Source organism: Capricornis sumatraensis, chromosome 11 (genome assembly GCF_032405125.1).
Source record: "Capricornis sumatraensis isolate serow.1 chromosome 11, serow.2, whole genome shotgun sequence".
NCBI lineage: Eukaryota > Metazoa > Chordata > Mammalia > Artiodactyla > Bovidae > Capricornis > Capricornis sumatraensis.
In genome coordinates this window covers 74071865-74088994 of record NC_091079.1, presented here as the reverse complement: position 1 = coordinate 74088994, position 17130 = coordinate 74071865, and the positions used below count along the sequence as shown (strand labels likewise).

The 17130-nt window shown below is 36.7% G+C and overlaps 1 protein-coding gene across 1 annotated transcript in view; it reads right to left on the bottom strand.

The window, feature by feature from the left end:
• The window catches only part of NUDCD1 (NudC domain containing 1), an 89889-nt gene that overhangs the window by 36285 nt on the left and 36474 nt on the right, over positions 1-17130 (bottom strand). Inside the window, exons 4-7 of the mRNA XM_068983828.1 lie at positions 15604-15784; positions 12441-12623; positions 8345-8549; positions 4640-4784 (exon numbers count right to left, since the gene is read on the bottom strand). Of these exons, the coding sequence (XP_068839929.1) occupies positions 4640-4784; positions 8345-8549; positions 12441-12623; positions 15604-15784 (714 nt within the window). The remainder of the gene's footprint in view (positions 1-4639; positions 4785-8344; positions 8550-12440; positions 12624-15603; positions 15785-17130) is intronic.

Genomic DNA, 17130 nt, shown 5'->3' with positions numbered 1-17130 from the left:
AAACGCTGGTAAAAGTTAAGAGTCCATCTAAAAATGAAGCACAGAGAAGACAAAAACTAAAAACAGACACAGAAAATAAGAACCCCAGTGACCTATGGAACCACATCAAATGGTCTAACATATAAGTATTTGGAAGGATGCAAGAAGAATAGAAAAAAATTTGAAGAAATAATGGCAATTTTGTTTCAAACTTGATGAAAATGATAATCTTACAGGTCAAAGAATCTCAAGCATAACAAACATTAAGAAAAAAATCACAGTAAGTCACATTACAATTAAATTGCTGAAAATAAGAAAAATAAAATCATTCTCTTTGTAACAAAGAGAAAATTTTAAAGTGGTCAGAAGAGGAAATCATACTACAAATAGAGGAACAAAGTTACAAATGACAGTTGACTTATTAGAAACTATACAAGCCAGAAAACAGTGGAGTATGTTTGAAGTTCTGAAAGGTAAAAAATCCTGCAACAGTGTCTTACACACTTACGAAAAATAGCTTTAAAAGAAGAAAGGCATGAATTTTTGCATATGTATGTCTGCAGGAAAACAAATGAATTATCCAGGAGAAAGAATTTATCCAGCAGAACTACAATGCAAGAAATGATAAAGAAAATTCTTCAGCAGGACAAAAATGACATCAGACGGAAATCTGAATTAACAGTGTGAAAGAGGAAATGACAAATATTTGGATCAATGCGAGACTTTTCCACACTGCATTTTTAATCTCTTTAAAAGACAAGTGACTAAAGTTGTAACATATTAAGTTTATAAGGTAGAAATAAAACGACAAAAGCAATACAAAGGATGAAGGAATGGAATTATACTGTAAAGTTCCCAAGATATGAGTTAAATGAACTCAAGATATAAGTTGAAGACACATGGTGATAAGCTGAAGACGTACACCATAATCTCTAGAATCAACACTAAAACACACACACAAATATCCACCAAAACAAAAACACAGAGGTATAGTTAAAAATAAGCTAAACGCAGAGATAAATGGAATCACTGATTTTAGTATTTTTCAGTCTGCAAAAATCAGTTTGATGTTTTGCTCTCAAAGAGTGAAAAAGGATTACTCAAGTTATAAATTGTATATTCACATGCATGTTACAGAAATACAATTCTATAGCAACTGATAAAATGCCCACATACCTAGTGCCAAAATACAGTCATGTTATTCAGAATTTAAGAACCCACAAGGGTCTGAAACAAAATGTCTAAAAGTTACAGACATTATCAGATCTGTCCATTTCCAGCTGAGATATAGAGCCAGCTAGCTATGGTTGTTCATTGGAAGGACTGCTGTTGAAGCTGAAACTCCAATACTTTGGCCACCTGATGCGAAGAGCTGACTTATCTGAAAAGACCCTGATGCTGGGAAAGACTGAGGGCAGGAGGAGAAGGGGATAACAGAGGCTGAGATGGTTGGATGGCATCACCAACTCAGTGGACATGAGTTTGGGTCAACTTCGAGAGTTGGTGATGGACAGGGAGGCCTGGCGTGCTGCAGTTCATGAGGTCGCAAAGAGGTGGACACGACCGAGCAACTGAACTGAACTGACTGAGCTATGGTTGTCTGCTCCATCCTAAATATCAAAGGAAACAGTGATTACAGTGACTGGTTAGAAGGTAATTCCAGCAATGAGCTGGGCCATGGGCTTTCCAGGTGGCTATAGTGGTCAAGTACCCTCCTGCCAATGCAAGACACATAAGAGACTTGGGATCGATCCCTGGAGAAGGGAATGGCTATCCACTCTAGTATTCTTGCCTGGAGAATCCCATGGACAGAGGAGCCTGGCGAGCTACAGTCCATAAGGTTGCAAAGAGTTGGACATGACTGAAGTTGACTTAGCATGCATGCATGCATTCTGTTACAGTGACTCAAGAAGATACGTACATCCAGCAGAACAGAAAGTACTCTCCCTCCCTCCCTCCCCCTTTCAATTACTCATACAGGGCTTCCCTAGAGGCTTAGCTAAGAATCTGCCTGCAATATGGGATATGCAGGTTTGATCCTTGGGAAGGGATGATCCCCTGGAGTAGGAAATGGCAACTCACTCCAGTATTCTTGCCTGGTAAATTCCACAGACAGAGTAGCTCAGTGGGCTACAGTCCATGGGGTCCCAAAGAACTGAAGCAACTAACACTAGAAATAAGAGGGCAAAAACTAAAAGCTAAGGACTATTGAGGCAGCCAGTACTGAAAAAGACAAGATTACAGAGAAAAGAGAAAGGAAAGAAAACCCAAGACTCCATGCTGTTTTCCTCAAGCTATCCGCTATTTCAAGCTGAGCTGAAAAAGACCAGGGAAGGCAGTGGATAAAAGGCTAAAAAGCTGAATTTTGATAATTGTCAAAGTACTTGGAGAAAAAAATTAGAAATCAGGGACTACACAGGAGGAGAAACCCTGGTAAACATTTCACACTTTTAGCTAAGATATGTGAAAAGTTCTGCCCTAGGTTTAAGAACAAAGAATAAACCAGCCAGGCAAAAAACTGAAAGCCAGCAACAAATCAAATGAATCACTAATAGGATTAAGAAAACATGCAGAAAATTTGGAGGATGCAGCTAATGTAGTATTTAGAAGGAAGTATAGAGCATTAAATGTTTTCATTACAAAAGGAAAGTTAAAAAAAATCAGCTAAGCTTTCACCTTCAAAAAAAAACACCAAAATAAGTCCAAAGCAAGCAAAGAGAAAGTAATAAATGACATAACAGAAATTAACGAAACTGGAAACTGAAAAAAAAGAAAAATAAAATTAATTGAAATAAATGCCCCAAATATCTACTAAACAACTTAAATTTTTGGTTTAAAACCTTCAAAAAAGAAAACTCCAGACAGTTTCACTGGCAACTTCCATTGAACATTAAAGAAGATATAATGCCAAGTCTACAACCTCTTCCAGAAACAGAAGACAGAAACACTTCCCTACTCATTTTATGAACTCAGCATTATCCACAAACAAAAAGCAAAAAAACAAAACAAAAACTACAGACCCCAATATTCCTCACAGAGATGTAAAGTTCTTCAATAATAACAGTAAACCAAACCAGCAGTATGTAAAAGAGAGTCATTTTATTTTACTGTGGATTAGAGGTTCTAATCAGTGCAGTAAGTCAAGAAAAGGTATAAAGATTTGAAAAACAAAAACTGCCTTCAGTTAGAGTTGACAAAATTCTATTATTTTAAAACAAATACACTAGTATTCAGGCATAAATAACTTAGTCATTTATCTAACAACATTCATTTGAAATCATCAAGTTTAAAAGGCAGTTAGCAGCAATTATCTGCAATCTCACAACAAACCTCCATTATTACTGTTTCTATAATTGTATCTCCAGAGCCCTATAACAAAAAATACTTGCTGAATGAATGAGCATAGAGAAATGCAGTCTGCATGACTTGTAACAAGGCTATGAAATCAAAGTTCTGTAGTCATACACAGAATTCCAGTGATTCTTGGAATTTTCCATTATGCTGGAAAAGGTGAAACATTGTGTCTCCATTTTGGTCATGCTTTCTTTTATGAGAGACATTTACTTTCAATATTCTAATCTTTCTTTTCTATCTTAGGATGCAACCAACTCTATAGTATAAATACTTCTTTATACAACCCTCTGCATTGCTATAATTCCAGATGGCAATAAGTCAGACATTTCAAATGAGCTAATGTAAGATCTATTAAATGAAGATAACTGAAGTTCTGGTGTACTGCTGTATTTGTTCAAATTCTTAACATTATCTTAAATGTTATCAGAGGAGGAACATATTCAACAAAAAACCATGGTTATATGTAGTGTATATGTCTACACACCCCTTGTGATATTTTAAGATCACCCAAAAAATGTCAATGATTACAAATAGATTATTAGCAAAGTAGGGTATAAAATCAAAATTTTGTCCCTATCAGCACTGGTCAGTCAATTCTTCTAAAGGAGAATACAGATATATAGGCAGATACAGTTGACACCTGAACAACATGGGTTTGAACTGGAAGGGTCTACTTAAAAGACTAAAGGCAGGAGGAGAAGGGGATGATAGAGGATGAGACGGTTGGATGACATCACTGACTCAATGGACATGAGTTTGAGCAAGCTCCAGGAGCTGGTGATAGACAGGGAAGCCTGGCATGCTGCAGTCCATGGGGTCGCAAACAGCTGGATATGACGGAGCGACTGAACTGAACTTAAAATACACACTACACAAATACATAATATGCAACTGGTTGAATCTGAGGATGTGGATCAGCAGATATATTAGACCAACTATAAAGTTAAACTCAGATTTTTGACTGTACAGGGTGGGCCCCCTAATCCCTGCATTGTTCAAGGATCAATTTACATATTTCCTTTTCTCTCTACATATATTGAGAGATCAAGAGATACATATATACATACACACATGCATGCACACCCACCCTGTATGTACAACATGCCCACACATACACATATATATATATATATTCAGTTAGTGATTAGGGAATAAATATTAGAATTTCAAGTGATATTCAAACACTAGTCACTAATACCTAATGTCTTTTACGTTAGGAAAAGCAAAATAACGTTTGAAAAACATGGTATAATCCCCACATACTTCTGAATCCTTGGGAAGTTCCACTACTATTGGAACTGCTTACCAGTTCATCAGAGGTCAAATGCATCAAACGTTCAGCTATTGCAGCACACTGAGCTGAGTCTCTTATAAATTCCCCTTGTTTATCACCAACCACTAGCTCTGGCCATGTTATGCCTTCATTCTTCTTAATCAAGGAAATCTCCAAGCTAGATGTGTAAAATGAGGAAAGTTTTGTTACATTAAACAGCTACACAAACTATACAACCAATATCAAACAGAAGAATCTTCCATAGAAATTATCCCTCTGGTATCCCGAGAATGTCTGACCAAAAATCATGTTCACCTTAGTTTCGCATATGATGGAACACCTATCATCCAGGAGTAAACAAGGTAGACTTAACAAATACAAAAGTACCACTGGACTGATGGGAAACAGTCAAATCACCCTCAGAAAGCACTTCTGCAGTTCAGGTGTGCTAAGTGTTACCAACCTTAAGCAGCGGAAACATAAGCAGGATGTATCTATGAGTTATTTCACTGGGGAATGGAGATGGAGTGATGGGCACATAAAGTTAACTGGAAAGGGCCTATAACTAAAGGTATCTCTCTGTGTGTGGAGCCAACAATTACCTTCACTATCACCAAACTAGTAGTCATAATATGATTACTAAAGATCAGGCAGCTTAAATCAATAAAAAAGAACCCATAAGGGAACTCTAAGATTAAGGACTAATACAGCGGGAAAGGGAGAGAGAGGTGAGTCAGGGCAGACTGTAGACATGGGACAGGGAATTGGCCATGTGCCTCCTGACTAGGAAAGGGAATCCAGGTAAGCTGGCTGCTGCAGTTATACAGAGAAAAGCGGGTGGTGGCACCTGTTCCACAGCAAAGCAACCTTTTCCACATGCCATCTCTGGTACACGTGGGTCATACTAACCCATGCCCTGGATCTCAATTGCAAGGAAACAATTGCAAGAACACAATAACAACTATTATCATAATTATCAAATGGAACATGGTAACTTAACAGCTATTTTCAAGGCTATTATCACCACCTCATGAATTAACTACAGCACTTTAAAATTTTCTAAAACTACTTTTATTTAAAGAGACTATACAAAATATCTTCCTTACATAATGAGTTTCTATAATTAGCATTAAAAATTACCACCACAATTAATAATGCCCAGATATAGTTATATCTTCTAAGGAGAAAGCTAATCTCAAAAGATAAGGATGATTAATGATAATAAAACCAATGACAGCAGCTTATACTTACCTAATGCTTACCACATGCTAGGTGCTATCTTAAGCACTTTACATATTTTAACTCATTTATGGCTCACCACAAAGAAAGTAAGTACTATTTGCATCTCCACTTTACAAATAACAAAAAAAGCACTGAGAAGTTAAGTAACTTGCCAAGGTCACAAGCTAGTAAAGCAGTCTGGCTCCAAGTCCATGTTCTTCACTACTGCACTATTCTGCCTCTCTGAAAAAATATATGTAAACAACTATTAAAGAACTTGTACCTAGTGACCAGAATGTATACTGTTCTTAGTCAGTTGCTACCTAAAGAAGTTAACAAGTTCATACAGTCTTGGTTTATAAACAATTTATGAACCATCATTAAATTGGCATATTTAGTCAGTTACTTTTAGCATAAATGCATTTCTACATTTTAAAGCTAGAATCATATCCTACCATCCAAGGAAAAAGGAATACATAGCTCCATACATAATACAGATTAGTTAACAAATCCTTCAAAGTCAGAACATTAACTATTAAAAATGAGATGAATAATATAAAAATATCATGTGTTTTAAACCAATGATACCACACACACATCACTGTAATTACCTTTTGTAACATTAAATAGTAATTAAGCACCTCAAATTTCATGGAAAAACAATACTGGTCTATGTTCATGTGTTAAATGTTGAATCTATTTTTGCATATAGTCCAGCTCTTCTCCTAAATCTTGGCTGAGTTACTGCTTGATGACTTATATTTAACAGTATGTTCCATCTGGTTTGCCAATTTAAAAATGCTATCCTCAAATTGCACACACTAGTAAGTTATGTTTAAATAGAATATATGGAAATAGAAAATATTTTTAAAAGAATCTTTTGGATATAGAGTTTTTTCAACAATATATATAAAATATAACCAAGTCACCAAATTTCTCCATTAATAAAATGATTTCAGGATATCTGTTCAATTTAAAGCCTAAAAAACTTTGTGAATTAGATATACAGTTCTTAGACTCTAGGCATTTAGATTCATATCAAGACTCACTTGATTTCACTGACTACACTAAAGCCTTTGACTGTGTGGCTCACAATAAACTGTGGAAAATTCTTAAAGAGATGTGAATACCAGACCATCTTACCTGTCTTCTGAAACCTGTTTGTGGGTCAAGAATCAAGTTAGAACCAGACATAGAACAACTGACTGGTTCAAAACTGGGAAAGGAGTAAGACAAGGATGTACACTGCCACCTGTTTATTTAACTTAAATGCAGAGTACATGATGTGTAATGTCAGGATGGATGAGGCACAAGCTGGAATCAAGAATGCCAAGAGAAATATCAATAACCTCAGATAGACAGATGACACCACCCTTATTGGCAGAAAGCGAAGAGGAACTAAAGAGCCTCTTGATGAAAGTGAAAGAGGAGAGTGAAAAAGCTGCGTTAAAACTCAACAATCAAAAAACTGAAATCATGGCATCTGATCCCATCACTTCACAGCAAATAGATGGGGAAACAACGGAAACAGTGACAGACTTTATTTTCTTGGGCTCCAAAATCACTGCAGATGGTGACTGCAGCCATGAAATTAAAAGATGCTTGCTCCTTGGAAGAAAAGCTATGACAAACCCAGACAGTGTATTAAAAAGTAGAGACATGACTTTGCCGACAAATGTCCATCTAGTCAAAGCGATGGTTTTTCAGTAGTCATGTACGGATGTAAGAGTTGGACCATAAAGAAGGCTGAGAATGGAAGAATTGATGCTTTTGAACTGTGGTGTTGGAGAAGACTCTTGAGAGTCCCTTGGCCTGCCAGGAGATCCAACCAGGCAATTCTAAAGGAACTCAACCCTGAATATTCATTGAAAGGACTGTTGCTGAAGCTGAAGCTCCAATACTTTGGCCACCTGAAGTGAAGAGTTGACTCCTTAGGAAAGACCCTGATGCTGGGAAAGACAGAAGGCAGGAGGATGACAGAGGACAAGATGGTTGGATGGCATCACCGATTCAATAGACATGAGTATGAGCAAACTCTGGCAGATGGCCAAGGACAGGGAAGCCTGGTATGCTGGAGTCCATGGGGTTGCAAAGAGGTGGATAAGACTGAGCGACTGAACAATGAACTAGCACAGGAATACATTATCGAGTTAGCCAATTAAAAGTTTGTAGAAACAAATTATTCCCATTAAAAAGTTTAAATTGTGAAAATTCAAATAAATAGCCATTTTCAACCATTTATTATTACTCTTATATTGTATCCAGAGCTGGTAATGAAAAGCATGACAATATAATGCAAACAATAACTAAGCTAGTATCTTTAACCTTAACTACTGCTGTGCTCTTTGACACAGTAATTCCATTTTCAATCTATCCTAAGAAAAATAATCAGCAGTATCGATGAGCCTATCGTAGTATTCCCCCTTGATGTAACCACTGCAGAAAGGATAAAAAGAAGAAAAAAGTAAAATAATCAAAGGTAAAATTTCAAATATAAATAAAACTAAAAAAAAATACCTATTATTTTCTTTAATTATCCATGTACTGCTTTCATGATCAATAGATGAAAAGAGATTGCCTTCCAAAAACCTCTGACCCTTCAGTACAATGTGGATAGAATCAGGCAAAAACTGTACTTGAATGTCTTCCTTAGTACAGTCTTCTGGAAGCTGTATTGTTACTGTCAAATCATCTTCAGTCTGTTGCCAGTAATACAGAGGTTCTTTGGGAAAGAAAAATGTATTATGTAATAAAAAAAAAAAAAACGAGACTACAACATAACATACAAAAGCAGAAACCAGAACATACAAAATAACATGTATCTAGCATCTTTTCTAGTGATCTCACAAAAAAGTAATTATGAACAAATACACAGAGATCTCCTTGGGGAATTTTCACTCAAAGTGTTGTAGCAATCACACTTGACGTTTCCCTGTTCCAGTCTTACTTAATGCCTTAGAAGATATACACTCATAAAATACAAATCATAGCAACTCGTTATTCCCTACCTCCCAGTATCCCTGCTTCTCCCTCTTTTCTTACACACACAGACACAGGATTCCAAGCATGTGTGCATGCACGCACACACACATATACAGGATTCCAAGTTAAAAGAATACCAAATGTGTCACAAACCCTGCCTGAAACTTTCATCACAACCTTGATTTGCCACTGTTGGGGCGATTTACTAACTCTGTGATATAGGAGACTGACTATTTGGTGGGACAAACATCCACACAAAAATAAAAGATATATTTTCCTTATAAAAGTACTGGCTATTTTACTGCACAACATGAAAGCAATTTCATAGCAAATTCAAGGGCTGTCAGTATATTTAGTCTAAGTTCCCAGTAAAAAAAATCCTCCTTTCAACTCCTTCACTATCCCCTCTGCTTGACTCCTAAAAAGCTATCTACCTAAGAAACACTTTTAGGCCCATAATACTATAACCATGAGGTAAGAAAGCAGGGCTTAAATGTAAAATGGACAAATATTTGCTTAATAGCATCCATAAACATTAATCTGTCCACTCACTCATCAGAAAGAAACATAACATTGGTGTTGTTTAGTCACTAAGTCATGTCTGACTCCTTTGTGACCCACCAGGCTCTTCTGTCCATGGGATTTCCCAGGCAAGAATACTGGAGTAGATTGCCATTTCCTTCCCCAGGGGATCATCCTGAACCAGAGATGGAACCTGTATCTTCTGCACTGACAGATAGATTCTTTACCACTGAGTCACCTGGGAAGCCCAGGTAATACGTAATATCAGTCTAACTGAAGTTTATAGAAAATGAAACCAGCATATATACTCAGAAGAGAGCTTAAAAGAAAGCATGCTAATTAACAAACTATCCATAATTTTTGCTACAACCATTTTCCTTTCTTATTGTGAAAGTCTGATGATATTAAAATAAATACAGAAGAAACTTCCCAAGAGGAAGTGGGTACAAGAAGTTAAGTAAGAGCCGTTTATTAGAAGAAAAACAGAAAAACTGAAGGGTTTACACTAAATCGAAGTGGTTTACACTAAAAGAGAAAAACAAATTCAGGAGGAATTCAAACATAACGTGAGATGTCAACTGGTGGCTAGTGATTTAAAAACATGATGTGTTCCAGCTAGGCTGCAAATCTGTCTTGGAAGCACATGGGCCTAGCTACTAGGCAGACTGGTTCCAAGGATGAAGGCAGTCCATCATTCTTCCTCAACGACACCAAAGGAGTTCTAAAGGGCATGTAGTCTAGTAATACAAATAGCTCCTCTGGCTAAGCTCCAGGAGAGTTTAACATTATAACTAAGACAGAACAGTAGTTTACTCAGAAAGGGGTCTTGTGAAAAAAATCACTTGTGAGGGAACTAAGCTGTTAAGAGGTGAAGTAAAAGGCCACCATGCACAACTCTTATATTTAGGCATTCATATTTATAAACCTGGAGAAAATATATTTCAAATATTTATTATAAAAGTATTTTCAGATTTTTTCAACAAATTTATTTTTTAAAAGCTATGTGAAAATGAAAGTCACTCAGTCATTTCCGATTCTTTGCAAACCCATGGCCTATACGGTCCACAGAATTCTCTAGGCCAGAATATTGGAGTGGGTAGCCTTTCCCTTCTCCAGGGGTTCTTCATAACCCAGGAATCAAACACAGGTCTCCTGCGTTGCAGGCGGATTCTTTACTAGCTGAGCTATCAGGAAAACCCTGAAGAGCTATGTAAATAAATAAAAATAGTGAAACCCATTTTTATTTTAAATAATTAAGTTGTTAAAGTAATAAAAAAGGGCAGCTTCAAAGAGTAATACATATGATTGTTAAATACTGTGCAAATCTGTTAAGTAAAATATACTATTCTCTGACTATAAATATCAGAAATATGAACGGTAATGATTCTAGAGAAATGGTCTCCTGAATATTTTTTAGAAGAATATGAATTCTTTGCATACAAATATAAACTTCTTCTGAAGAACCTTTTTATTCATTTCATTCTAAAACATTACCTTCATTCATTCATTCAAGACTGAGAAAACATAAGTGATTCTATCCCCTAGGAACTTCCTTTCAGTTCAGTATGAAAGGGAAGAAAACATAATTAGCATACCTATATGAAGAGATGTATACAGAAAAGGAGTACGTCAAGGCTGTATATTGTTACCCTGCTTATTTAACTTCTATGCAGAGTACATCATGAGAAACACTGGGCTGGAAGAAGCACAAGCTGGAATCAAGATTACCAGGAGAAATATCAATAACCTCAGATATGCAGATGACACCACCCTTATGGCAGAAAGTGAAGAGGAACTAAAAAGCCTCTTGATGAAAGTGAAAGAGGAGAGTGAAAAAGTTGGCTTGAGGCTCAACATTCAGAAAACGAAGATCATGGCATCCAGTCCCATCACTTCATGGGAAATAGATGGGGAAACAGTGACAGACTATTTTTGGGGGCTCCAAAATCACTGCAGATGGTGAGTGCAGCCATGAAATTAAAAGACGCTTACTCCTTGAAAGGAAAGTTATGACCAACCTACATAGCATATTAAAAAGCAGAGACATTACTTTGCCAACAAAGGTCTGTCTAGTCAAGGCTATGGTTTTTCCAGTGGTCATGTACAGATGTGAGAGTTGGACTGTGAAGAAAGCTGAGCGCCAAAGGATTGATGCTTCTGAACTGTGGTGTTGGAGAAGACTCTTGAGAGTCCCTTGGACTGCAAGGAGATCCAACCGGTCCATCAAAAAGGAGATCAGTCCTGGGTGTTCATTGGAAGGACTGATGCTGAAGCTGAAACTCCAATACTTTGGCCACCTCATGCGAAGAGTTGACTCATTGGAAAAGACCCTGATGCTGGGAGGGATTGGGGGCAGGAAAAGGGGACGACAGAGGATGAGATGGCTGGATGGCATCACTGACTCGATGGACATGAGCTCGGGTAAACTCCGGGAGTTGGTGATGGACAGGGAGGCCTGGTGTGAGGCAGTTGATGGGGTCACAAAGATTCGGACATGACTGAGCAACTGAACTGAACTGAACTGATACCACTAAGACTCTTCCTACCTATCTGAAGAGGCTTCCCTGATAGCTCAGTTGATAAATAATCTGCCTGCAATCCAGGAGACCCCAGTTTGATTCCTGGGTTGGGAAGATCCCCTGGAGAAGGGAAAGGCTACCCACTCCAGTATTGTGGCCTGGAAAATTCTGTGGACTGTATAGTCCATGGGGTCGCAAAGAGTCGAACGTGACTAAGCAACTTTCACTATCATATGAAAAGAGGTTAGCTTATTTTTTTAAATTATTATCTATGATACTAATATGCTGGACTTTCAATATCAACAGCAAATAGACTTCAGTATTTGTTTATTCATTAAGTATTTGTTAAATATCTAATCAGGTAAAATAATACATATTTTAAAAACATTTTTTGTAATTATGAAAAATATTAAATTTAACCAGTTCACACTACTTAGGTGGTATATTTTATGAAAGGCTCTTCTGGGAAATATAAAGGAAAACAAAGAAAAATTCAGTGCCAATCTTGACCTGGTAAAACTTCTAACCCAGCTAGGAGGACAAGTCAGATCTATTTTACACAGCAGCTCTATGATTCAAAGTAAAATCACCTTTGATTTCCTCGGACATGTTTTCATCCTTACTTTCTTCAAGATCCTGACCAGCTTGAACAAATGTAAAGGACTTGTAGGAGACAATCATCAGACCGTTCCCATCAGGTTCAATAGCAGCATAATGTGGCACGGACTTCCCACGGAGACTATTACACTTAGCCATTTCATATTTTTTATTATCTGCGAGAAAATAAAGCATTTTAGAACAACAAAATTACAACCAAAAAACTATAATAAAAATATCTGAAAATATTCAAGTATAATTCTAATTTAAATATTTTAAATGTACTATTAAAAAACAGACTATTAGGTACCTTTTTATAAGAGGATAAAAAAATTTACAACCTAATATTCTGTAAATAAAATCTCTTTAAAAAAAATGGTCTGATGAAATTTGTTCTACGTTGTGATGTCTAATGTGGTGGCCACTGGCCACGGTAGCTGTTTAATTAAGTAAAAATGGACATTCATTTCTCCAGCCACACGAGCCACACTTTAAGTGTTCAAAAGCCACGCATACCTAGCTGCTATCACACTGAGTGGCTCACATATAAACACGTCCATTTTGGAAAAATTTCTATTCGACAGCAGGGCTCTAAACTGTAAAAGCGATCTACTTACCTGAACATCAACCTCTGAAAAATCTACCCATTCCTTGACTATAGCCTGTCTACTTTCTCAGCCAGTATATGATAGGTGTCTTCTGACAAGGGCCACAAATTGATGGTAATGGAAAAAGTGTGGTATGGACTATTTTCTGCCCATTAGCAGGTTTACTTAAAATGAAATAACTTTTATGGTAGAAAGAATTTTTATACACATTCACATATAGATCTATTTGCCATAAAATATGTGAATGTGTATAAAAATTGCCATAAAATATGGAGAAGGAAATTGCACCCCACTCCAGTACCCTTGCCTGGAAAATCCCATGGGTGAAGGAGCCTGGTAGGCTGCAGTCCATGGGGTCGCTAAGAGTCGGACACGACTGAGCGACTTCACTTTCACTTTTCACTTTCATGCACTGGAGAAGGAAATGGCACCCCACTCCAGTGTTCTTGCCTGGAGAATCCCAGGGATGGGGGAGCTTGGTGGGCTGCCATCTCTGGGGTCGCACAGAGTTGGACACAACTGAGGTGACTTAGCAGCAGCAGCAGCAGCAGCCATAAACTATAAATAACTGTACTTATAATTTTAAAGATAGGAACAATTACCTGTGTTCTGAAATTTTCTGGTAAACTAAATTTATTCTATGAAAAGAAGGGTTTTTTCTTTTTTTTTTTTTTTTGCTTTAGAAGTATTCGAACATTTGAGTCCATACCTTAACTTAACATTGTTACTTTCGATAACAAAGTTTTTGTACAGTGGGTAGTACTTATTAGCTTCACACTGAGTAGTCAAAAAATCATAACTCAACACAATGAGTTATACATAATAACACATATGTTGTTGTTCAGTGGCCCAGTAGTGTCCAACTCTTTGCGACCCCACGAACTGCAGCATGCCAGGCCTCCCTGTCCCTCACCATCTCCAGAAGTTTGCCCAAATTTATCTCTATTGCATCCGTGATGTCATCTAGCCATCTCATCCTCTGACGACCTCTTCTCCTTCTGCCCTCAATCCTTCCCATAATAATACATATACATACATAGTAATACAATCCATTCTAAAATATGTCATTTTTCTCTCTAAATCCTCACCTACATTCACACATTCACTTCATATACATTTAAGAATAGACTTTTCATTTCGTGAAGTAAAAACAACTATTTTTCTTCCATAGGTACATGCAAGGCAGAGTCCTACCTGGCTCCAAAGACCTAACCTTAGACACTCTGTGTTTTATAGGATGGTTTTTCCCAACATGTGAGATAGAAAACAGTAGGTCTCAAGTGAATTCCATGGCTAAATGGGTTGGGAAAGGCTGGATCAAAATTACATTTTCTTTTTTTACTCAAGATTTTTAGAAACTTGACTATGCTTAATGTGAAATGTGGCTATTGTATGCCTACATTTTCCAACTTACTTGACCACAAAATATAATTTATCAAATATTCCACTCAACAGTCTAGAAATACAACACTGCTTTGTTATATTCATTAGAAAAAAACAAGTAACACGATTATATTAGTAATTCAGGGAGTAAAGGAACTGAAACATCCAGAAAAGAAAGTTAAAGTCAACAAAAGAAAGAATGTTTCTACAATTACAATAATTAAAATTGGCTGGAGAGAAAAAAAAGAAAGGTGAGTCTAAATATGACTGTCCAGCTGAGTGAAGGAAACAAAGATGAAGAGCACGGAAGCCATGGAGCTGCAGCAGAGAGCCAGTATGCACTGAGCGAAAGCTGTCACGGAGCCAAGAGCCTCAGAGAAGGAAAAACACCCATGGCGATTTCTTCTATGCTATGCACCTTAATTTAAAAAAACAAAGCTTTTATTTATCTCAAGTAGGGATCTGCAAACTATGACCTGTGAGCTGAAGAATAAATTTTACATTTTTAAATGGTTCAAAAAAAATCAAAAGAATATTTAAATACACATAAAATTATATAAAATTCAAACATCAGTGTTAATAAATAGTTATACTCATTCATTTATGTCTTTGTAAATGGAATACAGCTGGAATACACCTATACTCATTCATTTATGGCTTTATCTACAGCTGCTTTTGCAGCACAAGATCCTAGTTGAATAACTGCAATAGGTCATATGGTTACCATCTAGCCCTTAGAAAGTTTCCAATATCTAATATAAAGATTTAAGTTACTGTGTTCCTCTAGAGCTAAAACTACAACACTGGGAAAAAGAACAAATTACACTAAGTATTTTGAAGAACAAATCTTGTGTTTAATGTTACATATTAACATACATTTTGTATATATTAAAAACATACACTTTAAATTCTCTAAAATATGTAGTAGTGTCTCCTTTTACAAAAAAGGTGTATTCAACTGTGGAAGCACATAATTTTTTTTTTTTAATAATCCATACCTAAGGAGAAACTACCTATAAATATTCATTCCATTGGGTGGCAGGTACTAGAATCACAACACAATGCTTAAGAAAAAGCAAACAGCATTTACAGGAACAGCTTTGCATTTCAAAACCTACTGAATTATGACAACCACTGCAGAGAGATCAGAATCTTGTTGTTTTACCTTCATATTTCTTACTAATAGTGACCCACTCCAAGGAAACATAGAAACCACTTCCTTTCATAGCCAATTCCTCTTTCTCTATTCGAAGGAGGAGAGTAGCTATTGAATGTTCTTCAGCTTTCAGCAATGAGATACTGTGAATTATGATAAAAGGACTCCCAAGCTCTTCATTAAATACAATCTACAAAAAAGAAAAAAAATGGCATTCACAAAAACGTATTACATGAATGCATAGAGCACAGAGGAAATACACAGAATTCTGACAATCCAACAAGTAATTTGGATACTGTTTACTGCAAGGACACAAGAACAGAAAAGCCCTGAAATAAAGCTTACAAGTTTAAAATACTGCTTAAAGAAATAACTTTTAGAAAACATCTATTTGTTTAACAGAGAAAACTGATCAGTACACACAGAAAACAAAAGGGCCTCCAAATGGCATCTACAAGAGAAAGGGAATTAAAAGCAATCCTCTAGAAAAGAATTGCCAAGTGAAAAAGAGTGCTCCGTACAGAGCAAATGAGGTCAATATTCCCTTACTGCATCTCTTCCCGTCTCATATCTAATTTATTGAGATATATTAATATATTGTATAATATTATATCCATCCATTTATAATAGTCATTTATATTATATATTAATATATTAATCATATCTCTAATTTATTTCTGCCTTCTTCTTAGTTTCTGAATACTGTTTGTATATATGTGTGTATATCTTTCTTTCCTATTGTTTTTTGTTTGCTTTGTGTTGTTTGTTTTCTGGAAACTTACAAAGGTACAGTGTCAGACTTTATTTTTTTGGGCTCCAAAATCACTGCAGATGGTGACTGCAGCCATGAAATAAAAAGATGCTTACTCCTTGGAAGAAAAGTTATGACCAAACTAGATAGCATATTCAAAAGCAGAAATATTACTTTGCCAACAAAGGTCCATGTAGTCAAGGCTATGGTTTTTCCAGTGGTCATGTATGGATGTGAGAGTTGGACTGTGAAGAAGGCTGAGCGCCAAAGAATGGATGCTTTTGAACTGTGGTGTTGGAGAAGACTGTTGAGAGTCCCTTGGACAGCAAGGAGATCCAACCAGTCCATTCTGAAGGAGATCAGCCCTGGCTGTTCTTTGGAGGGAATGATGCTAAAGCTGAAACTCCAGTACTTTGGCCACCTCATGCGAAGAGTTGACTCATTGGAAATGACTCTGATGCTGGGAGGGATTGGGGGCAAGAGGAGAAGGGGACAACAGAGGATGAGATGGCTGGATGGCATCACTGACTCGATTGATGTGAGTCTGAGTCAACTCCGGGAGTTGGTGATAGACAGGGAGGCCTGGCGTGCTGCGATTCATGGGGTCGCAAAGGGTCGGACACGACTGAGCAACTAAACTGAACTGAAGAGTCAAAGGAACTGGAGAACAAATCATGAAAACTTTCTTACTGTTCAAAAACAGAAGATCTCATTTCATCTAAAAAGATAATTCCCCTAACTGTTAAATATTGAAATTTCTTCTAAGGAAAAAAAAAAAAAGCAAA